Genomic DNA, 24826 nt, shown 5'->3' on the forward strand with positions numbered 1-24826 from the left:
TACAGTCTGATGTCTCAGAGCTCACGCTCTTCCTATACCAGGCCATCCCTCCGATCATTAGTACATAATATCTCTAATCCACACAACCTCCCAGATCCCAGCATTGCTCCCCTCTTGTATTCAAGTTGACTAGCCTGTCCCTTACCTTTTCTACCTTCAAAGTTCAGCCTTCAGTCCCAACCCCACGCCACATGGCACAACACAGGCAGACCCCAACTCAGGCCACTGCCACACTTGACTAATGTATCCCTAGATACAGGTAGGCACACACACCCCAGTTCCCTTTACAATCTAGACTGTTTCAATCTACACCGTGTCCAGCAAGCATAACCTTGCACATGCCCAAACTGTATCGGGTAATAATGTCCCCATACAGAATGTCCCATACATAATGTTGCCGGGAAAAGCCATTGGCGACATTCTATATTGTGACATGTATGGGGACGGGTTGCGGGGATATCCCCTGCACCCATTAAAATTAAGAACACAGGGTTGCAGGGGTATCTCCCGCATGTTCAATGTAATAACGTCCCCGCAAAAAATACTTTTTTGTCAGGCGACATTTTTGCGGGGACATTACATGGAGCCGCCCAAACTGTGCTGGAACTCTACCATACCAAATACCATGCACTATGCATCGACCATGCTTAAAACCTAGTATGGCATATCCTCTTCTGCAGTTGTTCCTGTTGCATCCATCAAGTCTTGCCCCAATGGCAGCCCCACCTATATGTTACTGCAAAAGGTGACTAAGCCAAAACACCCCAAGTCTTACTTGACCACTAGCAGCCATCTATACATTGTACAATGCCCTGCCCACAAAGGACACAAGGCTGTATCCATCCCTACTCCCATCTCAAGATCCCATGCCGACAAGACCACAAGGTCCCCATCCTCACTGAACATTAGCCCCTCACTCACCCATTCATTAGGTAGGCGCACTTTCTGTGCATTACTGCACCACCTGGGGAATTATTGAACCAGAAAAATCGAAATTTGAAAAAAAAGAAAAATAGAGGAAATTTGCATAATATTGTTGGAAAGGACCGTTTTATTTGGCATTTTCATCATGCAGCCATTTTTTGAGCTTTTTAATACCTGGAGCTGCATTGCTATTTTGAAAGCACTCGTTTTTTCTTACTATTGCTGCTTATTTGACTGTTTTTGGCCCTTCCAAGATGGCCGCCGTTGTTTTCTTTGTTGTGTAGGCAGGCTGTGCTGAATCACCTCTCCCTGTGCTGCACTCCCATTGGTTGCTGAGTGTTTTCTTCCATCCAATCAGGGACCGGCAGGCTTCAGCTGGCCCTCTCAGAAAAGTCCCACTTCTAAGGCCCCTGTCTGCTCCCGGAACGCTAATTGGGGTCCTCCCTGCACCTTAACCACTATGATGCTGCCACCTCACTCCTTTAAGAAATCCGGACTGCCTTGACTTTGCCACCTCCAGAACTATGGGTTAGTTCCTTCCTTATGGACTCACTTCTACTGCCTTCGCTGTTCTTTCTGCTTGTTACTCCCATGTTGTCATCCTGCTGCACAGTGCTTCCTAAAACCCTTTGCTAACATCCGATTCCAAGATTGAAAAAGTCAAATCTTGCTGTTTTTGCTTTGTTCAAAAAAGTCAAATCTTGCTGCCCATTGCGAAATTCTCTGTATTTTGCTTGTATACTGTTTCTTCTCTGTAACTTGCCAGCCCAGTGACCTTACCACTCTTTTGTCTCACACCTACCTGCCTTAGCCCCCCAGTATCTCCATCCTCTTTTTACTTCCACCCCAATGGCGCTTTGTTTCTCCTATCTTCTCCAACTGCTTCTCCATTGACTATCCTTCCCTTCTCACTAAGTCTGGTAGGAAGAAGTTCAAAAAGGATATCTTGGCCTCTAATCCTGGTCTTCCTATCGCCGACACCTACTCCAATGCTTCCGCCAGACAGACTCTTACCGACATCCTCTTTGTTGTTCCTTCGCCAGATCTATGGACTCCTCATATGGTCTCTGTGCTCTGCCCTATCTCCTCCTCTCCCATTAATGGTGGCACTCGCTGGGAAGTTCTCATGGTTTCCTTCGACTCCTCTAAAATCATCATTGTCTACCTAAATGGCACTGTCATGGTCCAAGGCCCTCAGGCCAATCTCCTCCTCTTTGATGGGCGCTTCCCTCGCCTCATCAATTTCCTCTCATCTCCTGCTGCCCCTCCCCATTGGCTACCTTGCACTCGCTCTCCTCTGCCTCCTCTGCCCCTTCTAGGGCTCTTTCTCCTCCGCAGGGCGTACCTCTGATCTGTACCCCTCCCGGGAAGGTCTTTAAGGCTGGCAACCTTCTTCATATTGCCACTCTCAACTCTCGCTCTGCCGTCAAACACTCCCCTGACATCTGCCACCTCCTTGAAGAACTAGACCTTGATGTCCTTGGTCTTACTGAGACATGGTTCACGGCGAGCTCTGTCACGAGCTTTGACACTCTCCTCCCTGATGGCTACAAGATCCTCTCAGCACCCAGATCCTTCCGGTCCGGTGGGGGGGGGGTAGCCCGGATCTTTCCTGAGTGGATTACTGCCTCTATCATTCCCACTCAGACCTACTCCTCTTTTGAATGCCTTGTCTGTAGGCTTTCTCTCTCGCCTACCCATTCTCTTACTGTGGTTACCATCTACCGGCCTCCTGGCCAAATCACCTCATTTCTCGCTGAGTGGGCAGACCTCTCCTCCTCCCTCCTGGCCTCTACCACTCAACTCCTCCTCGGTGACCTAAATATACATTTAGACTCTCCTTGCTCCTCCTCTGTACTCTTCCGTGACCTCTGCGACTCCCTCTCCCTGTCCATCCTCCCCTCTGGCCCGACTCACTCTGCAGGGCACACACTTGATATTTTCATCTCCTCTGACCTCCCCCTCTCCATCCCTCTGACCACTCCTCTCTCCTGGAGCGATCACTCCCTCCTCTCATCTCATCTCTCCCTCTCTTCCCCCCCAAGCCAAGCCTACCCCAACACTGCCACCTACCTTCTCGGACATCCGGCCCATGAAGCGTGTGTCAGTTGAGGCTTTTGCTGCCACTTTCTCTCCCCTCCCCTCCACCTTTGGCTGTCTCACATCCTGATACAGCCCTGTCTCTGCTCTACTCTTCAATTTCTGATACGCTTGATGCTCTTGCCCATGTCATGAGGATCCGTTTGAAGTCCAAAGCCAAGTGCAATTTCTGGTATGACTCTGACCTAGCTACACTTAAACGGAAGTGTAGGGCAGCTGAGAGGAAATGGAGGACTTCCTGTTCATCCTCTGACAAACTGGCCTGTCGCCTGCTACAAAGGCAATACCGACTCTCTATCCTCACCAAGAAGAGAGTCCACATTCAAGCTCATGTCTCTGCGGCATCTAACAACTCTGCCAAACTCTTTAAAATCTGCAAGGAGCTGGCCATCCCTGCTTCTACCCCTCCGGTTGCCTCCCAGGCTCTTTGCAATGCCCTTGCCTCTCACTTCATTTCAAAAACCCAGGACATCCTGTCCACCCTCTCCACCCACACCCCTCCTCTTCACTCTCCATCTGTGCTTGCTGACCCTCCTTTAGCCACCCTCCCACCATCCTTCTCGTCCTTTCCTCTTTTCACCCCTGACGAGGTTGCTAGACAAGTCCGATCTATGAAAGCCTCTTCAAAACAGGCTCATCCGTGTTCCTCTAAAGCTATCAAGGACCACATTGACACCCTCGCTCCGGCCCTTGCTGATTTTTGCAACCACTCCTTTGCCTCTGGATCCTTCCCCTCCCCTCTGAAGCTCTCCTTTGTGCATCCTCTTCTCAAGAAACCCACAGCTGATTCTTCTTGTCCAGCTATCGCCCAATTTCCATTACTCCCTTTCTTAACCTTCATTCCAATTCTGTTGGCTGTCTCCATGACCACCAGTCTGGCTTCAGAGCTGCCAGAAGCACAGAAACTGCTCTCCTGAACATCCGTGAAGATCTGCTCTCCAACCTTGACTCTAACATTCCTCTGTCCTCCTCGATCTCTCTTCTGCCTTCGACACGGTCAACCATACCATCCTGCTCAACCGTCTCCGTGAAAACCTGGGTATCACTGATCAGGCTCTGGCCTGGCTGACCTCTTCCTCTCAGATCGACCCTCCCAGGTCCAACTTGGGTCCTTCCTTTCATCTATCTTCCTCTCTACCTGTGGTGTTCCCCAGGGGTCTAACCTCTCTCCCTGGCTTTTCAACCAATACCTGGCAACTCTCACCCACTGCATTGCCATTTTCTGCTCAAATTTCTAGTGCTACGCTGACGACACTCAACTCATTTTCAGGCTGCCCTCTGCCACCTCCTCTCCCTCTCCCTCTCTCATCTCTGATTGCCTAACTGCCATTCAAGATTGGTGTGCCGCCAATGATCTTTGTCTGAATGCCAGCAAGACGGAGATTCTCCTCATCGGCACACCTACTCCATCCTTTCCACTCACTCTGTGGCCGGCCTCCCTTGGCCCTCCTCCTACCCCCACCTGCGAGGCTAAGAACCTCGGGGTCATCTTTGACTCCACCCTTTCCTTCTCCGCCCACATCTGAGGTCTCTAAAAAGTCAAATTTCCGACTGCACCTCCTCAGAGGTACTCTGCCTTTCCTCTCCTTCCCCCAGAAGCTCAAGGTATCTCAAGCTCTGGTTCTCTCTAGCTTGGACTATTGTAACAGCCTCTATCTAAATCTACCTCCCTCTACCCTCCGCCCTCTGCAACTAATCCAGAACAGGACTGCGAGACTTGTCCTTGGCCTCAAGCCCTGGGATCGTATCTCTCCAGTTCTGAAATCTCTCCACTGGCTCCCAGTGGATGCAAGGATTGCATTCAAAACCCTCTGCATTGTCCACAAGGCTTTCTGGGGCCAGGGTCCAAAATACCTTCAGCTATCCCTCCGCAAATACCTCCCCTCTCGAGCTCTTCTCTCCTCTACATCCAACTCACTCAGGGTCAGTCGTTTTTCTGAGAAACCAGCTGGGGGTAGATCTGTCTTCGGCTGGGGCCTCCCTCTGGAACAGCCTCCCTGCCACTCTAAAACTTGAGGAGAACCATCTCTGCTTCCGGAAGCACCTCAAGACCTTCCCCTTTTCTTCTGCCTTCGCTCCCCCTCTCCCCTGCTGATCTGTTCTCTTGGCACCGTGCACCTGGCCACCCTCTGTCCTTTGGGCCCAGGTACCTGCTCATCCTGCCACCCTCCCGCACTGCCTCCGGGCCACGCTTGCACTGGGGTCTGTATCTGTACCCATACAGCCCCCTGTTTTTCTTCCTGCACTTATCAGACCTACCCTGTCTGCTGCCTTAAACCTAGCACTTGCAAATTGCTGGCTGCATTACCACTGTTTGTTGCCTTTATTATTTATTGTTATTTATCTGTTTCTCCTCTGCTTCGCACTTTCCACCTCTCCCCCCTTCCATGCACTTTTCTCCTTCCCCCTCTCCCATGCACTTGCGCGTTCTCAATGTCACTGGGCCTAGTAAGATCGCTGTTTTGTTCTCCCCTGTTACCCTCCCTTCCTTTGCCTTGTCGCGCTCTGAAACACTTGTGTACGAGCGCGATAGAAATAAAATATCAATCAATCAAACCCAACCTCTCTACAATAAAGGAGCTACCCAGCCTTGTTTGGGATCCGCCAGACTCTTAGAACAGGGTCTCTGTTGCCCCCCACTCCTGAGCACATGTTCCCCTCACTAGTGGCCTCAAGACTTGCTAGACTAAACTTTTACACAAGCCCTCTGCCCCTGCTGCCAACTAGGGAAGTATATCGGTCACCCCTTCCCCCGCCCCCAAGCCAGCCCCCTGCCTCCACCTAAGCTACCTGATGCTCTAAAATTTGCACTTATCAGTGTACGCTCTCTAGGTGCACATGCAATTGATGTTCATGACCTCTTACAGGAACACCATCTAGGCATCCTAGCAACCACGGAATCGTGGCTACACAATGCCTCAGGCCCAATTCTCTTACTAGCCATTCCCCCTGGCTATATTATCTTAAGGTCTGACCGCCTTAAATAATAGGAAGTGTGGGGTAGCCCTCATACCAAATCATCTCTACTCAGCTGCCCACTAATCCCCACACGAATGTCTCTAATCACCCTAACCTTGACATTGCCCTCATGATCACGCCACTCATGAAGCTTATGACCAAATTAATTATCCGGGTTGACATCAACCTTGGATTTAATGACGCTTCTGACCGCAAAGCATCTGCCCTCGCACTAGCTTTAGGAGACAGGAATTTCACCCAATTGGTAGACTTTCCTACACACATCAAAGGCTGAATGCTGGACTGGTTTATCATGGCTAATGTTACCATTGACCTCACTACTATTAGTGCAATACCATGGTCCAACCACTTCCTTATCCACTTTAAATTCTCTATTGCTACTCCTCTCATTGTCCATGCTGACACGCTGAGCCCAGTATTTGTTAGGAATACCCGTAAACTGGCACATGAGGATCTGAAACCTCTTGACATCACTCAAGTCCTGCACCCTATCTAACAAGAATCCTCAAGACATAGCCAACCAATACCATGCTTGTCTATGCCACACCATTGACTTGCATGCCTTTATCACTGTTAAGATCCCCAAACCTCACAAACCCAATAACACCTGGTTTACTGAGGACCTCGTCATCCTATGCCAGGACAAAAAGCTCTCAAACACTTATGTAAACAGCATCCATCCTCTATCAACTGCAAATCCCTCGCCACTGCTTCCAGCATGTACAAGACTGCAGTTGTGACCCACAAAACTAACTCCTACAATGTCAGTATATCCAATGCAGGCTCCAATACTAAAGACCAATCCTCCATTCTGAGAGAGCTTGACACCCCATTTCTATTATCTCTACAACCCAGGCTGACAAAAAAAAAAAAAGTACAACATACAAGAAAACCTCATGCACAGAATTGAGTCACTTTGTGACAAAATTAATGCAAAAAAGGCAGTCTTGCTGCGAAAGTCCCCACACAGATCGTTCTTGACCCCCACCCCAATGTGGACCGGTCCTCTTCCTTAGCGCCATTCAAGTTTAACAACGGTAAAAGTAGTAGAAGGGTGGTTGTCAAGAGGAAAGCAACAACCCAAGAAGAAGAATCCTGACAATTGTACCAAATACACGACAGGGGTCATAACCATTTATAATGTTGTAGAAGGAGAAGTTGTTAATATTCTTTGAACTGTGGTAAAACAATCTTGAGAAGATGATATCCAGGATTACCTTTGGTGCAATTTTCTTGGCTGGAATTGGAAGGGGATCTTTTCAACTGAAAGCTGAAGAACTGTTACTGGTTGATTTGTGTTTGAAGTTTTGTTTTATTTGAATCTTAAAAGAACTGGTTCAAAGCTTTACTTTTCCATTTACAACATTTCGGGAAATCGATTTAGGACAATCCTGAGGATGGGATTCACCCATCACAGGTGATTGTCATCCAAATTGCTGGTTATTTATTTTCACTTTTATGTTTGATTTACTTTTAATGTTTTGTTGTTTAGTGTGAGGGCCAATTTGTTTGTTAGGAGTTATTCCCTTGTAGACCAGGTAGGGAATTCCCTGATGAAGTGGTATTAGCGAGGATTTATTTGAAACCTTTTTCTTTGATAAAATGTTTAATTTTGAGAAAACCACAATCAATTGTCCTCCTCACATTACTGAACCCTCACAGGTTTCCCTGCCTCAGAACTAATGCTAAAGGGTCCATCAGAATCTCTGTCAAATCTCCACTGTACTGGGTCACAACCTACTTCTATCCCTTGCACTAAAACTAAAGGATAAACTAACAAAGTTGCTTCTTCAGGAGAATGGCTCATCTCTGCCGGTTCTCGGATAGTGTCCAAAAGAATATTCTCTTACAACAGAAATGCCAGGGAGGGAAGGACTCCCTTCCCCTGGCTTGCGGGTTTCACCCAGTCTTTATTCAATTTCACATTCAGGAAAATGGCTCCCTTCTCCTGGTATTGCTTGGCAGAGTTCTTTTTCACTGGGTTCAGCTTGATGTACACTTTCCCACTCTGGTTTTTTGTTAGCAAAGTCCCAAATCTTGTTGGGGTCCCAAACCCTTCTCAGGTGGTCAGTGGTTTTCTCTTTCCCACTGTGACAAGGAAGATTTCCTCTAATGCTCTTGATATCTACATTTGGGTCCCACACCCTTCTCTGGTTATACCAAGTAGCTGGCTTCCCACTTCTGTGGCAAGAGAGCTTTGTGAACCAGCCTCCCTTCTACCTTCACGATCACTGCGGTTCTCCCGTACCTCCCATTACTTTGTGTGGGATTGTGGTACGTCACCGGGTCTTCTATCCGGTTCTGCTGGTTCACTGCCATTGCTCTGTTGGCTGCGCGGTACTTCCCCCGTCTGTTTTGCGGCTTCGCTCTCTTGCTTGGTCTTCTGCCCGGGTTCGCTCCTGCATGGTGGACTCCCACGGCACTTCACTGGTATCCTTTTTCCTCCAGTCATTTGGCAGCGCCTGGATCTCTTGCGCTGGTTCTTGCGATGGTTCGCCTCCACACTTGCTACCAGACCCGACGGGATTTGACACGGCTGGGCTTGACCTATTTGATAGTACTTTGTTCCTTTTTATACATTGGATCCAGTTCCTCCCATGCAGATTGTAAAAGTCCTTTGTGTCTGTTACCAACTTAATCGTAATGCCCCCTCTGGGTCACCTCGCACCAGTACTAGCAGTCAATTACCTTAATGTCTCCTGTGATCTTCCTCATCCTAGTAATTTTGCCTTTTTCTCCTAGGTTACAACAATACATAGGTTTGCTTTCAATTAAGTGGTTTTGAGCATTGGGGAGGGATGGACGTTCTTTTTCTTTGGTACATCAGTAATGGTGTTTTGATTGCTTTTCCACAGCAGCTCACATTCCTCCTGAAGAGTATAGCCTGCTTTCAACCCATGCTTACCTAAAAGGTGAAGGAGGCATACATGTTGGGCTATGCTTGTTTCTCCTTCATGATTGGGATAACTGCTGCTTTAGTAATAGTGTTGGCTGAGTAAGGATTTTATTCACTACTCCTTTCTGTACCCCTGCATAGGAGTGCTTTTTGCGTCAGTCCTCCATTTGTGTACTCATTTTGCAGAGGTGCAGAGTCATTGATTGCACCTGTAATGGATTCTGACATGTTTGTTTGTTTATTAGGTTTATATAGCGCTTTAATCCAAAGCGCTTTACAATATAACAGCAAGGTACAATAATGAAAGCAGCATATTTACAATCATGAAACAAACCAGTGAGAAAATATTTAGAACAATTTACATAAGGGAAGGTTGGAGGGGGATGGAGAGGAGGTAGTAAGGGGAGGGAGGAACACCATTTCAAATGTCTGATACAAATTCAGGGGGAGTGAGAAGGGAGGGTAGAAAGGAGATAGGAGGGGGACAGGGCAGCTGGAGAGCAGAGATTGTAGGGAAGAAAGTCTGGGGGGAGTGGAGAAGAGGGGCTTTCAAGGAGGTGCGGAAGGAGGAGTAGGTGGAGATGGAGCGGATTGAGAGAGGTAAGGAATTCCAATGAAGGGGGGGCCAAGAGCTGAAAGGAACGGAAGCGTGAGGAGGCACATGGGGAAAGGGGTACAGTGACTAAGAAGAGGTCAGCCGAGCGGAGAGAACAGGAGGGAGTATAACATGAGATGAGAGGAGAAGAGAGATATGGGGGAGCGAGGTCATGGAGAGATTTGAAAACCAGACAGAGGAACTGAAATTTAAGTTGAGAGAGGAAGGGAAGTCAGCCAAGGTGGCAGAGTGAGGAGGAAATAGTCGCGAGGACCAAGGAGACAGAGTGTACGGATAGAGGAGTGGTAGATGGATTTGAGGGGGGCCAGATAAGAAACAGAGAGTCCAAAGAGGAGAGACGAGCAGTAGAAGAGACGGGAGAAAATGAGGGAGGAGATTAATACTTTAGAAGCATGGAAGGTGAGGGTGGAGCGGATCTTGCGAATGTTGAAGAGATGGTGACGACCGGCACGAGAGGCGGGGGAGATATGGTGGGAGAAGGTGAGGGAGGAGTCGAGGTAGAGGCCAAGATTGCGAGCATGAGAAGAGATGGGGAGATTGGAAGGGGGGGGGTGTATGAAAGAAGGCGGGGTTGAGGAAATTGAGTTACAAGGAAAGAAAAGGACTTCCGTCTTGTCAGTGTTGACGGAAAGAAAGTGGGATAACATCCAGTTTTTGATGGCCGTAAGGCAGGAAGCTAAATTGCGATGGAGGTCAGGTGTGAAAGAAGAGAAGGAGAGATGGAGTTGTGTGTCATCGGCATAGAAATGGTGAGAAATGCAGAAAGAAGAGATGCCAGGGGTGAGAAGGGAGGTATAAAGAGAATAGAAAAGGGACGAGTACAGAGCCCTGGGGGCCACCGTATTCCAAGGGGAAGTTGGAGGAAGTGCGGCCGCCCCAGGAGACAGCAAAGGAATGATTGGAGAGGTAAGAGGAGAGCCAAGTGAGGACAGAGCCTTTGAAGCCAAAGGAGGAAAGAGTACTGAGGAGTAAGGGGTGATCTACAGTATCAAAGGCAGTAGAGGATGAGAATTGAGGATTGCTTAGCGTAGCGAGCAGTGAGGAGGGAATTGAGCACATGAGTAAGAGCAGTCTCAGTGGAGTGTTTAGGGCGGAAACCAGATTGAGGGGGTGGGGAGGAGAGTGCGAGTGGATACAAAAGCTGATAGTTGAGAGTAGGCTAGGCGCTCAAGGAGCTTAGAGAGGAAGGGGAGAAGGGAGATTGGACGAAAGTTGGAAGCAAGAAGAGGGTTAGCAGAAGGTTTCTTCAGGGTGGGAATGATAGTAGCGTGTTTGAAAGCTGACATCCCAGTGGTGTTCCTGCTGACAGTATACTGAGACCTCATCTCAACATGTGAGATTGCAACAGGCCTGGCTCCTTTGGGCATGTATATATGAGCCTGCGTGCGGTTGAGAACAAAAGACATGCTTCCTTCTTTCTACTGTCCATGTGTGTGGCATAGCTGTGAGCAAGCGAAAGCCTACAGTGACATAAACAATTCGATGCATGTGGGCACCCATTTGCAACCCAAAAAAAATGAGTGTAGTGTTCTTTGCCTGCGTGAGTTATCACTGGGATGTAGAGGATGCCCTCTGTGCCATAAACACTGCATTCTCTGTGCACTACTTGAGGAGAGGGGGGCACTCGACATATGAAGAGACCTAACCAATAATTTATGGTAGATGAATCGGGATGAGGTAACACATTTTAGGAGCAAGACATTTCATTCACAGTCACCTGAGAGAGTGCAAGAGCCGAGCTGTGGTACTTTGGCTTCACTCTGACTACGGACAATTTGGAGCTCCAAATCTCAAAGATGGCATGCTAAGAATGGCCATCAATGTCCCTAGAGTATTCCGATTAGTATAGTTCACAGTACCCATGGGATGGTCCCAGATCAGTGCGAAAGTGGCAGAAAATGGATATTGGAAGAATCAAGTTATATACAATGGAACATCCAAAAAGTCAGAAAAAAAAGACCGAATGGGAGATTTGGCCAAAAAAGTTCGACCGAAAGCCCCAAGCAAATGGGCAGTAATACAGTATGAGAGACTTTTCATACAAGTTATTGTGATTTGTTTTTATTCAGCGGGGGCTTCTTTTGCTACATCCTGCAATGTCCGCCTTGACCACATTCCAGCAGCATTGCTCTTCCAATGGAACATTCATACTTGCAGTTTGTCCTTGGGAAGGGGCACAGCAGTGATTTTCTGCACAGCGCTACATGCTTATATTGCAGTAGTTTTGCCTCATCTGTGATGCAGTAGTCATCTGATGAAGCACACTGTGATGAAATTACTTTGCAGGAATATAGGGTTAGCAGTAGCTAAACCACTTGCTCAGCCCTCACACTTCTGCAAACTGTGGCTGGTCAGAAGAAGGACATGGAGATGGTTTTTATATGTCTTAGCTGATTTATAAAATGTTAAGAATACTGCCTTTTTCTCTCGCTATTGCTATCAGAGTTTTCCATGCCCATATAAATAACTGGTGCTTATCAGTCATCCACAAGTCTCCAATGAAAAAAATTGTCTGCTGTCCAAAAACCATTTCTTTCTGACCATACCACTATTCTAACCAAAGTAAATGAAGTCACAAGAATTACTCCCTTCTCCTGAATGTCTCTTCTTAAAGAGTTTGATCTTCAATCCAAAGTATTTTAATATGGTATCTTTAAATAGTCTCATCACTTTCTGTATTAGACCTTGTTACTCCAGCGGATTGTTGGGATTACTGTTTCTTCCCCAGTCAGTTTTCAATGCATCTCCTCTTAACCTTTGTCTTATCCTTTGATCAAGGCTACTATGCCCTTTTGATTCTTTTGACATATAATTTCTTAATGGGGACAGAGTTTCTTGGTATTTAAGGTTTTCTGTCTCCTGAGATCGTTTACTTGGCGTTGCTTTCTTACTTCATACTCCTATGATTCTCTTCTCAAAATGTTCCACTGTGCACTTTGTCTTATGGGATATCTCCCCTTCTTCCCAGGGTATGTGTACTCGATACCTATTGGTCTCTTTTACAGATTTGCTCTGGACTCTTTTTCACATTGTTACAGTTCCAGTATATCACCTTTCCATTCCATGTCTTGTCAATTTCACTGGGACGAGTTTTTCCAGATGTGTAATGATTTCCTGGCTGCCTCCCGGTTCACCCATCTTTCCTGTTATCTGAGTTGGTAGGAAAGTGTCCCCAGGGTCAGTGCATGCTTGGGTTCTTACTTTTGGCTCTGCCTCATTCGCTCTTTGTCCGGTGGCGTCCTATTCTCTGTCTCATTCTTCTCGTCAACCAATTTCATTTTTGATATACCGGATCTCTCCCTGTATCTTCAGCAGGGTGGTTTTGCTGTCTTTATATGGGCACACTGCCCACCACAAAGCTATCGTGGGCACATCACCACCAGGACTTGGATTCCTGTCTCCGCCCTTCACCTGTGCAGGGAGTCGCTGTGCTTCCAGCATTTCCCTTCAGCAGTCCAACCAATTCTGAAAGTCACAGGCTCCAAGGCTTTGCTTTGCTCCACCTCTCAGCTGTGGTGCTGTCAAGGGGCTTCCCCTGCTTACGCTCTCTCTCAGCCTCGCCTCTCCTCAGTGTGTCCTCCTCTGAGTTTACTCGGCTCAGTTAAATGGAGATTTTTCTTTAAAGAGACAGTTTCTCTTTCTTGCTCATATTTGCTTATTATGGTTTTCTCTTCAACCAAATCTCTAGATTTCACAATGTTCTTTGTCTCTGATAGTCCTATAGATGCCATTACGGGAAATGGCCTAGGGAATTCCTCGCAGGAAAGGGAGTCCTTGTTCCCGGGTGGGGGTAGTCTCTCCCAGTGAGGTTCTGCTTGCCACAACCCCTTGGGAAGAGGTTGCGCAGTGGGCCCACCTCCCTAACTTCACAGGGGGGGCCTTGACCTTGGGGAGAATGGAGACTAATTCCCTAGATTTGTCACAAAACTAACACGGATCTCAGACACAGTTAAGAGGTCTACCTCCTTTGCCTCTTGTGGTAACGTGGGCCGAGGGAAGTTTATACTCTCGAGGGGTGAGAATGTGATTCAGTAGCAACCCACACAGCAAAGTTACACAGTCCATAATAAAGGGAATGTCTAATTAAGGTTCAATAAAAAGAAATCTACTTTAATTAAACACACTATCGGCAAAAATAACTAAATGGCACAACACTGTCAAATCCCTCCGCTGTGGAAAGAACAGAAAATGCAATAGAGAGAATGATGCCACACTTTGTAATAAGACTGAGATGACAGGCAATTCAACAACCAATGTTCTTTGAAAAGGATCTTTCTTTAGAGTGAAAAAAGCTCACATGTGACCTAATCAATCTCTGGTCCAAAATGGACCAAAGGGACAGTTAAGGGCCAATGGTACATTCTTGGTGGTTCATTAGCATTGAACCAGGCTTTTAGCTGTCTTGTGAGCAGATCAAGCTCATTTCAGATATGGTGGGTCGTGTAGGCCCAAGCAGCAAACTGGCATCAAGCCAGTTTGAATGCGGCATCTCATAGCGGTTTGCGGAGTGACTTTTGGTGATGCAGGTCAAAGTGGTCACCAGGATCAGTTTGGAGTTGAGCCGGTTGGAGATGTGTGGTAACTACTGGTTTGGGTCGATGCACAATTCTCCAGAAGTTAAAGTCAAAGGTTAGCAGCGGTTCGAAGCGCTGATCCTGATGTTCCGGTGTGTAGTTGAGCGAAATGGTGATTTGAGGTGAAGCCTTTCGGTAAAGGCTGGTTTGAGTCGATGAGTGACTCTCCAGGGGTTCAAGACTATTTCAGCGATCAGCAGTTGATTGGAGCCAAACAGGTGATGGGCTCTGCAAGGACACGTTCCAGCATCAAACTGATGCGAACTTGCAAGCACAGTGGTTCGACGAAAAGGATAACATGCCCTTTTCCCTTAAAACAAACACTGCATCAACCAGTGCACATGCATAAAATAAGCCCAGTAATGGGGAGATCTAGTTACTGGGGGGAGGAGGAGGCCCTGCACGGATGTAGGAGAAAAGTACCAGCAACTTTCTAGTTGTTTAGCTACGGGAAATATTTGTTCAATAAAAAGGGGGAAGAGGGAAGAAATTGCGCACAGAAGCAGCAGGAGCAGTTGTGGTAGCAGAAGCACTAGTAGCTGGAATAGGACGACATGTGGAAAGAGAGAGACGAGATGCCTGTGTGTAATGGGAGGGGGAAAATGGAACGGAACGGAAGGCACAAACCACCTATACAGGAAGAAACTTGTAAATTAAGAAAGCCCAAAATTCGGAAGCAACAGAAAGCCAGGGCCGGTGTCGGTAAACTCGCCGAGGGACACTACCAGCAAGAGTAAAGAGACAGAGAGTAGCTGGAGACACTGTCACTTCAAAGGAGATCCTGAGAAGGACTTTGCCATAGGTTACGGACGCCATCTTCACAAGAGATGGCAGTGTCCTGAAAAGGACTTTGCTGCAGGTTACAGGTGCCATTTTCACTGGACCTGTTAAGCTATTGAAAAGGATTCCTTGAATGCTGCAGAAACCTTCTGCGAGTAAAGAAAACCATATCGGTAGTGGAAGGACTCCGCTGGAACCGTCATCCGTGTGTGAGCCAGCCATGCAGAGAGCCAGAAACCCAGTATCTGAACGCAGACAATGCTCACTACAGAGGAGAGTGCAACAGCCCGTAGCTGAGGTGGGATATCGGAAGGAGTGAAACACTGACCAACACGTTGAAAGACAACATGACCTTAGCTGCACGCTCGGGAGAGAAGCCCATTAACCAAGAGCTTCACCAACTGGTGTTGGGAGGTGTGGGGGACAAAGAGTGGAGAAGAACAGATATGTCCGGGAAGTCAGCTGAAGTGCCCAAGAGGCAGCTGAGAGACGACGGAGGATCCACATTTTAAAAGATACAGCGCACAGGGCGGGAATGGTGTTTAAGTTGTTCATGATCAGAACCAAATTATCTAACCCTAAATGTTAATGAAAAAATACTATCAGTGAATGATAGTCTAGGCAGGAGAGTAAACCCATTCTATCAGTGGACTAAAAAGAAAACGAGAGATAACCAGGCATTAATTAGACGCCATGTGTATGCCTGTATGGAGCCAATCTTCCTCGTTCCAGTCATTCTGAGAATTATAATTTGGCAGTACTTGGCAGGAGAGTAAACTAAGTCTGTCAGAGACGGGGAGAGCATTATTTTTGCAGTTGCTCAAAATAAAAAAAGTGGAAAGACCAGGGGAAGGGTGTTGTACCCTGTGGCACTACTGGACTCTCTTTAGGGGCAGGAGTTGCTCTCCTCAACAGTAACTGGACACCACATGTAAGAGATACTTACTTTAGGTTGCGGGAACTTTCTTTTGGGACACTTTGGGTTTTTGGCTTTACTTATTGGAACTTTATACTACTGAGCTGAAGAAGGCTACAGATGAGCAGCCGAGAGACGCAATGATTTTCCCCTTGTTGCATCTTTTAGTAGAATTCACAGTGTGAGGGTCAGAATAGGTTTTGGACACAAAACGGAGAACTTTATTTTGGACATCCTGATGATGAATGTTCCATTGGTTAGTTTTGTTGAGACAAGGAAACCCCTCATATAGTGTTAGGGCTAATGAGGCATTTTTCCAAACCCCATTTTTATTTAAATAAGTCTTGACAAGAAATCCACTACCTGGGGCTGTCTCCTATGCCTGACTCTTCACAAGTGCCAGAAGCCGCACCAATGGGTTCCTCTGGTTCAAGATGCAGAGAAAATGGTTAAAATGTGGTATTATCTGGCAGAACAGGGAGCCTTAGCTGATCTAGTTCCCCTAATACTTAAACCCTCTCTAGGGACTCTAGGTGAGGATGAGTCCGTTCAGGGTCTGCTCTCTGAGCCTTGGTGTATAGTGAAAGTCCCTAGTCCACCGCAAGAGTCACCCCCAATGTGCCATGGGATTGGGTAGGAAGCAGGGCTTGGATCTGCCTTGGACTGCCCCTTCACCTCATTGGCTTGGGGCTTTGGGAAGATCAACTCCCTCGAAAAAAGAGCTCCACATGAATGCTTCCTCGGGTGGTGTTAGGACACTTTTTCTTAAGTCCAACTAAGGGTTTAGTAAAACCATTCAACTGAGACAGTAGAAGACTCCACTCTTGGTATAAGGCTGTACCACTTGTGTTCATGGTAGCGTAGACAGAGCAGCCAGGCTTATTTTAGGGGGGGGAGAGGGTTGTAGAATCAGTACAATGAAATACAAATGGTGCAAAGAAACACTAAAACACTATGTATTGTAAAAATAAATGGTTTATTTAAACACAAGTAGGCCCAGATAAATCCTGGGCGAAATGAGTAGGATCACCGATCATATAAACACATTATAGAAAAACACAAAACTATGCTTGAAGGTACACAGACCAAAGCATATAACCTAATTTGGAACACTAACAGGAGTTCTAGGGAAGTCAAACCAATAGTTACTTTTTGTATTACTTTCAGTAATATAGGGGTAGTAGACCCTAGCAGTTGTAACGTGACGCTCAGCAAGAAATCACTTAGTAACCCAACTGGACAATATACTTTTTGTGAATAGTGCATCACTTCTTCTAGGAACAGTTTAACACCTATAAATCTGATTCATGATAACGGTTATTATAGGGATGTTGGACCTTGGGGTGTAATATTCAATTACAATTGCTTTTCAGTATACAGACTAAGGGAAGCTCTAACTTATTTTAGGATAACAGTTATGCTCAAGGTAAGTAAAACCTATACACTTTTTACACTTTTTACAGGAGCTATCAGCCACTTAAAGGCAGGTGTAAACCTAAGACTCTTTTTGTGTGTGTCTAAAACATGACTCAAGGTTATTCTAGTTAGATAAAACCCAAGGCAGACTTATTCTGGGCAGGCTACCAGCAAGTCAGGGGAAGCAAGACCCAGTTGGGGACACTCCAAAATGTATCCTAACATGAATAGTGAAGTGAAACCACCAGCTTTACTTTTGGGAAGAGGCACAGTCAAATCATAGGTGAGTAGTATACCTATACATCTACTTTCTTTTCGAATGGCGAAACAGTTTAGAGGTTACATATACTTTTCAGAATGGCAAAACATTTCGAAGGAAAGTAAAACAACCTTATACATACTTTCAGAATGCAGAACATTTCTAAGGTAAGTAATAACCTTTATAACTGTTCACTCAGAGTTAGTTACCAACTTCTTTTGCAAGTAAGTATCTTTTAAACACTTAATTCTCATTTCAAGGTAAAAGGCCCAATCTTTGGAAGTTTTTCCCTTATTCTTGGAGCATGAGTGTTCTCAGTGGCAGAAGGGGGGGGGGTCACTGGGGTCTAGTGTCCAACAGGCAGGTCAGGATAGGTTCGAAAGTAGCAAAAATCATGTTCCTAAGGAATACTGTTAGAATAAGTAAGTACTTTAGAGTTAGTTGAGGGTCCAGGGGCTTCACAGAAGACGCCCTTGCAGGATTCCAGCAGGGGCCTGGTTGCACTGGACGAGAGGACTCCCAATCACAGAAACCCCCCCAAAACTACACAGGAATCACAAGAGACGTAAGGTAAGTAAGTACCCAAGCAAGCACAGTACCTCAGCACAGAAAAAGATTTTGCCGCAGGATGACGTCAGGATCTGCAGCCAAATACCCAGTTGTTGAAATCCTTCACCAAGAAGACAGAACACTTGAAGGACTTTTACAGCAAGGATCACGGGAAAGGCTCTAGTCAAGGTTTTCCTCACGGCTCGATGCAGCTGTGTGGATTTGGCACCTTTTTCAGGAGCACAGAAAACGACAGAATATCACTGGTCAGATCCTCGTCGTTTGCAAGGTCCAGCACTCTGGTGAGGGACTTTGACTGGAATCGTGCCTCTGCAGATCCAGCAGGATGCCCACGAAGTTTCTGCGAGGTTCGAAATTTGGAAGACCTTGTACCGCACAATGGCCTGGGGTCCCAGGTTATTGAGGTATTGCGGCCCGCAAGGTCGCAGCACGGCATGGGATGCTCAAAAGGCAAGTTTTCCTGAGTCTAGTGGGTCCTGTCAGGCTCGGGGTCCCCAGTTCGATTGAAAGGAAGGGCTACAGCAGGCTCCAGTTACACAGCAGGCACTCTGGTCCCTGGAAATCATTTCACCTGCAAATTCTTCATCTTCCTCTTCGGTTTTGGTTCCAGTGGTCGACTACCTCTTCAGCTTCCAGGTTCAGACTTTTATGCAGGAACCCAGCCAATCAAACTGCCTTGCAACATTCATACTTGGGCGAGGGGGGGGGGCGTTGCCAATCCTTTCTGGACAGCCAGCCTCCCAGTTTGAACTTCAATCTCACAATCCAGCTGGAAGACAAAAGGCTGAATAGTTTTGGACTCCTCCCTTGCTTCCTGCCTTCAGACACTATGGAGCCTGGGACGTGGGAGCCAGAAGAGAAAAATTGCACAATGGAATTCCCGGCCACGATGTCAGAGGAGGGGGAGGGGGGTCGGACAAGGAACACTAAACTTGCGAACAAACCTAGACGGGGCCATTTTGGTAACATGAAGTACAAACTGGCTGTGTAAAGGTGCACCAAATTAATAAAAAGGTTCACTTCCACCAGCCATTAAAGGTAAGTTTGTCCTTGTAACATAAATGTTACATTTACAATGAGAAAGGGGATACTCGGTTTCTCCCCAGCATTCCACATAAGGTGGGGGGGGGGGGGGGGGGAGTGTGCTGGTCTCACCTAATAAAATGTGAAAGGCATACAAAGATTTTCTACCCTTGGGAACTGTACTTCTCACAAGCCTAGCCAGAGAAAGTTAAAAGGGGAAGGCCCTAGGGCAACCCAGCAACAATAGGCACTTATTGCCAAAACGTTGTCAGAGGATAACTTTTAAAAGACACTATGGAGAGTCTTAAAAATTACAACCATAAAAAGAGTAAATGTTTCTGAGAGTGTGGGAAAAGGTTCCCACTCAGAGGTATACGGAAAAATAATCCAGTAAAAGCAAAGGGTTCTGGGTTTGACACAGGTCAGGAAGATTTATCATTGCTATGAAAATCTTACCTAATGGGTGTTTCTCCAAGAGTAAATCAGAGAAGGCTTGGGAGATTCCCCCACTCACTTCACTTAGAGGCAAAAGCCCATAGGAGATTGGACTAAAGCAAGCCTGTCCTTCCGACATCATAGCCAAAGTAATTTTTGTTAAAGGAAGTGGAGGGGACAAGCAAGGCAGGTATAGAGAGGAATCAAGGTGATGGAACCTTTCTCAAGCTGGTCTAAGCTCCTTCTGTCTACAGTAACTCTGCCTCTTTCACTTGTCATTCGCATCAAGGCCCTGTGAAGACAGCCTGTCAAGTCCCAAATTACACAAATTCAAACCAGACTCAATAACGGAAATGGACAAAGTGCAAGACAAACCCCAGATTTATTATCTTCAAAATAAAGCGGGTACAGCATACAAGCATAGAACTCTTGGTGCTCTCGCTGGTTACATAAAAAAACAATGGTTAATGTATTCAATATTTGTCATAACAGACATACTGTACACTTCGTTACCAAAACCTACAGGATGGAAGGATTGGTAATAGTTGTGACTACCTATACATTCTAAAGGGGTTCAATTTCTGATTGGGTTACTCGTGTCTGATGGCTCCTCCTGGGACCACCTCTAAATTGATAACGGTAAAAAGAAATGTCTGCAATATGTAATTGGCTGGTACCTTGATTCATGGGCGACATAACATTAGAGATTTTCATTGGTTGGCTTCTTACTAACCAACCTTGGATGACTAACCGGACGTTAATATGTGAGCCAAACAGGAGTAGGTGGGGAGAGGTCCACAGACTGCTTTCCTTTGGATTAAGGCGCTATATAAATAACACATCATTATTATTATCATTCAATTAAATATGTCCTCTCTCTCATTTCTAGGCCATGAGCAAGGGTGATCTTTGTATTTGGCCTCGTTTGGTGTCTGGGGATATGTATAAGGAGTAAGGCAGGTGTCCTATCTGTGTTTGTGCTAATGAATAGACGGTGTTCTTCGGTTATGGGTCACGTGTGATGGGCAAGTGTTATGTTTTTTCTTGCCACTAGGGACACTCGAGTTGTTCTTCATGGAGTCTTTTGGCTTATAGATGTCCTGCACCTGGCTTACAAAGGCTGTTTGTTCTCGTATAAAACCTTAAATCATCTGGGAGTATCCTTCCTGCGTCCTGGAAATTGCCATCTCGTGCTTTCTCTGCAATGTTCGGACCCTCCCTTAATTCGTGGTAACCTTGGCTGTGGTTGCCAGCGCCTGCCTGAGCTCTTCACAGATCTGTATTGTTATGATTCCAGCATTTTCAGTTCTCGTGAAGCCTCGAGGCATTTTGATTACTTCGAATAAGGTTGTGGCTTCCATTTTGAAAAAGATGGCTGTCCATTACTGTTGCGTTTCGTTAATGAGCTATATTTGCATGTCCATGTTTCATTCAGCTTATTCATTGCTTATGTTGGTGTTCTTCATGTTTTATGGATGTTATGTTAATATTCTTCTTATATATATATATAAGTGCATATGTTACCTAGTGTCTGAGGTCTTCATGTTGAGTGCACATTTGCTTTGTGTCTAATGCACATCTATTGTCAAAACGATAGTTTGGTTGCTCGTGCCATATTCAGCTTAGATTGTGTCTTTCTCCTGCTTTACCTGCCTGGGATAAGGTTGGTACAGTGTCTTAGTGAGCAACGTTTCTTACCTGTGCAGTATTGAGGTGGGGGAGGAGGAGAAGCTCTAGCTAACTTATTCATCTGCCTCTCAACAGCCCGTTTGTTATGTAACACCCTGGTGTGATACTAGTCCTTTTGGGATGGGTGTGCCCTTTGATTCCTGTTTCCAAGGCTAGCTCCTGCTATGAGGCTGCCTCACGGAGAGGGTGTTACCCACCCACAGAGAGGATGAAAAGGAGAGTCCTAGTCATCCAGTTTCGTGCCCCGTCACTTGGCAGTGCCTTGCTGTCTGACCATAATACACATAACCTTTCTACAGCTGAGCGGACAGTGCCGACACATGATATCAAATGGAATTGGCTGTAATAAGTGCCAACATATACCCTAACGGGTATGTCTTCTGTTTAATGTTTACAACTACCACCAGGGTAGTAACTCTCGTATTTATGTAGTTTGTGATCAGAGGTGCTGATCTTAAACTTGGCTCTCACTGCAGCTATGAACAGGGCACTTGTGGCCTGAACTGCTCTCTGCCATGGGAGAACAGGGGCTACAGATCTGGCTACTGATTCAGAAGGGCACACTTATACCTATGCTTTTGGTGTGGAGTTTGTGGAGAGGGGGGAGGTGTCTGGTCAGCAGACGACACTCTCTGAGAGATAATTGCCTGCAGCGTACCTACATCATTTGATAGTTTATCAAAATCAAAAAAGCCAGGGCGTCTGCACCCTTGTAAGAAGGCAAACCTTCTCACACACAAATACACACACATTGATATGCAGTGTGTAGAGGGAGGGCTAGCATTGTGGATGTAGAAAGTCTGCAGGTGTACTTGGGCTACGTTTTAGCTCATGTTACGCTTTAGCACCACCATTAGTTTTGACTTATAGGTGACTCTTTAACATTGCATATTGATGCCACATAGTTTTGGTTCCTAGGTTTTGCTTTATTGCCACCATATGCCGTAGCTGGTGCTTAAGAACTAAACTGGGGTAGCCAAAGATAGTGTTATATATTAACGGGAGTTGCGACAGACAGGGCCTGCTGAAAAGCAGTGGTAAACGATTGGTGGATGGGGAGGGGGAAGTTAAGTGGTGCTACATTTGTCACTTGTGGTGCTGCACATTTGTCTTGCAAGCCTCCACTGTCTCTGTCCAAGAGTGGGTTACGTGACTGCAGGAAACCGTTGCCAGTCCGTTCTTGTATATTCTGTACCGGGCCTAGTATGTCTCCTATTAGCTGGAAGTCTTCTGCATTATCTGTCTTTAAAAAGAAAAACTGAATATGGTACGTAATGTGGTCTTTTTCATTATCTCAATTCACTGAAATATTTGTCAACATCATAGACCCCTTTTATTGTGCCTCCTAGTACCTCCCCTCATGAGTGAAGTGTTTGTGATCAAAAGCCATCTTTACCAGTGAAAGTTGCGCTCTTGTTAAATGTCTTGAAATTATTGACTAATTTCTGTTATGCTTGGTCTGGTTTGTAGAGTACAGCTGCAGCAGAGAAGGCTATTAGAGAGAGTAAAATGAACCTCAATCCAGAAGTGGATGGGTCGATTATCCGAGTGCAAGTTCCTCCGTAAGCGTTTAATTTTTTTTGTCTACATTAATTATTTTGTGAAATTAGTTTTGACTGCAACATTTGTGGTTTTAACCACAGCTGCCTTGAGTAGGTGATGTTTCTTATTTTAAAGTTTGGATTTTGCCATGGCGCACTGTCAACTCTATATTTGTTGGTTGGAATATCTTTACTGTTTTTTTTTTTTTTTTTTTTTTTTTAATTTTAACTGATTTGGAGATACATAGGACTTCCCACAGGGAGTGAAGCTGGTCACCCACGCTGATTTCATAGTGGTGACGCTGGTTGGAGGGAGTAAACTGTCCCATTACTTTGATTAATAGCTAAAGTCATTGTTACAGGGAAGAGAGACCGTCTCTGTGCAAATATATGAGGACATTACATGGCTGCTTAATTTATTAACAATGCATATTGCTTAAAGAAGATGGTATAAGCAAGATTAAATTAAAATCGTTGCAAATGCTATACAATAAGAATGTTATTAACATTATGCTTTTAAAGCCACACTCCCATCGTGAGCTTTCTGCTGGCACTGTCGATCATGAGATCCACCTGCCAGCCATGTTAAGATTTGGGATCGCTGTCACAGCTCTTATGGTTCCTTTTTCTATGGTATGGTGTGTCTTTCTTGTAGGGTCTCCCCTAAAGCACTACCAAGGACCATCTCTTTTCGCTGAAACCCATGTGCCGCTGACATCAACTGCTTATTTGGTTCCACTACTATATTCCTTTCAAACCTCACTGGATGGCCCAGTGCTGCTGATTCTCAACATAGCCACAATCAAAATGATCTATATTTTATGTTGGGGGCTGCCTTCAAAATGCTTTTCTAGAGTTTTACTTAAACATGCATTATATACCCCTGTTACGTTATAATTATCGGCGGTCTTGAATTGCAGGATTGTCCATTGCCTTAGCCTAAAGGGGCCACCAAGCAATAAATCCTCTTAAGCCTCCTAGAGTGTCGAGTGTTTCGACTCCCCTGGGCCCATGTGTGCGCTCCCTTCCATTTCCCCTCATGTTAGACTGGATGGAAGGTGCGGAACAGACTGGCATTTGCACACAATAGGAACCCGCAGAGCTTGTCCTAATGAGTTGTGGTTGGTCTGCACTGAATGTGAAAGCGGGCAGTCTGGATCTGCACTGCTTTATGTAAAAAGCTACTCTTCTTGACTTGTGCTTCCTAGAATGTAATCCTACTTTGTCATCAGTGCGTTTACTCATTGTTTGTTCAGGGACAGTTCCGCACAGTGCTTTCCGTGCGCTTTTACCTGGGACCACGCATGTGCTTATCCAGTTATATTTGGTGAATTCAGAAATCAACGAAAAGGGGTGTAATACACATTTTCTCTATACCTCATTTCATTGAGCAATCCCCTGTAGCGTGCAGCCTAGAACAGCCATGTGCATGCTGTAATGGAAGTAGAGTGCTAATTCGCGCAGAAGCTTGCTGGAGAGTGACGATTGAAGGGAGCTGCAGTTTAGTGAAGATACCCCAGTGTGCATGGCTACGTGTGTGGTGTGGGGAACATGACCACCAGAGAGGAAGTTTGCAGATGTCAAAGTTCAGCATGCACATTGGCAGATGGTATTCCTAGAGATTTGTAGTTTCTAGATAATGGGAAGATGCAGAGGCTGTGTGTTTTTTGACTTGTAGTGTGCGGGTTGGGCAACACGCTGTGCAGATCGGCTCTGAGGCAAGAACTATTATCTTTGTTGATGATATATTTATTTCTGAGTCTTGTTGAATCTGCTTAGATCACATGCTGTGCATAGCCCGACATCTAGTGGAATCTGCGGAGTATTACAGTTTGTTTTTCGAAACTCGAAAATGGGCGTCGACACAGGGCATGCCAGTAATACTATCCCTAGTGTGACGTCCACTGTACCCATGATCCCTCACGCATTTAGGACCCTCAGATTGTTTTTTTCCGCCATGCTGGTCGGAAGCATTCCGCGGAGTTCCCTGGCTTTAGCCATACTTTTGCTAAAATATTGTTATATTTCCCCGTTTCTCCACCCCAACATCGAGTCACCGAACATCCACACTCGACGCTGGCACGGAGAAAGAATCGCCGTCGAGAGCT

General features: G+C 46.0%; 1 protein-coding gene across 4 annotated transcripts in view; it reads left to right on the forward strand.

The window, feature by feature from the left end:
- Positions 1–24826, forward strand: part of MRRF (mitochondrial ribosome recycling factor) — a 456709-nt gene that overhangs the window by 296554 nt on the left and 135329 nt on the right. For all 4 annotated transcript variants that reach the window (XM_069609655.1, XM_069609656.1, XM_069609658.1 and 1 more), the window contains one exon: positions 22648–22739. In XM_069609655.1, the coding sequence (XP_069465756.1) occupies positions 22648–22739 (92 nt within the window). The remainder of the gene's footprint in view (positions 1–22647; positions 22740–24826) is intronic.

This window comes from Ambystoma mexicanum, chromosome 8 (genome assembly GCF_040938575.1).
Source record: "Ambystoma mexicanum isolate Mex_15411 chromosome 8, UKY_AmexF1_1, whole genome shotgun sequence".
NCBI classification, from domain to species: Eukaryota; Metazoa; Chordata; class Amphibia; order Caudata; family Ambystomatidae; genus Ambystoma; species Ambystoma mexicanum.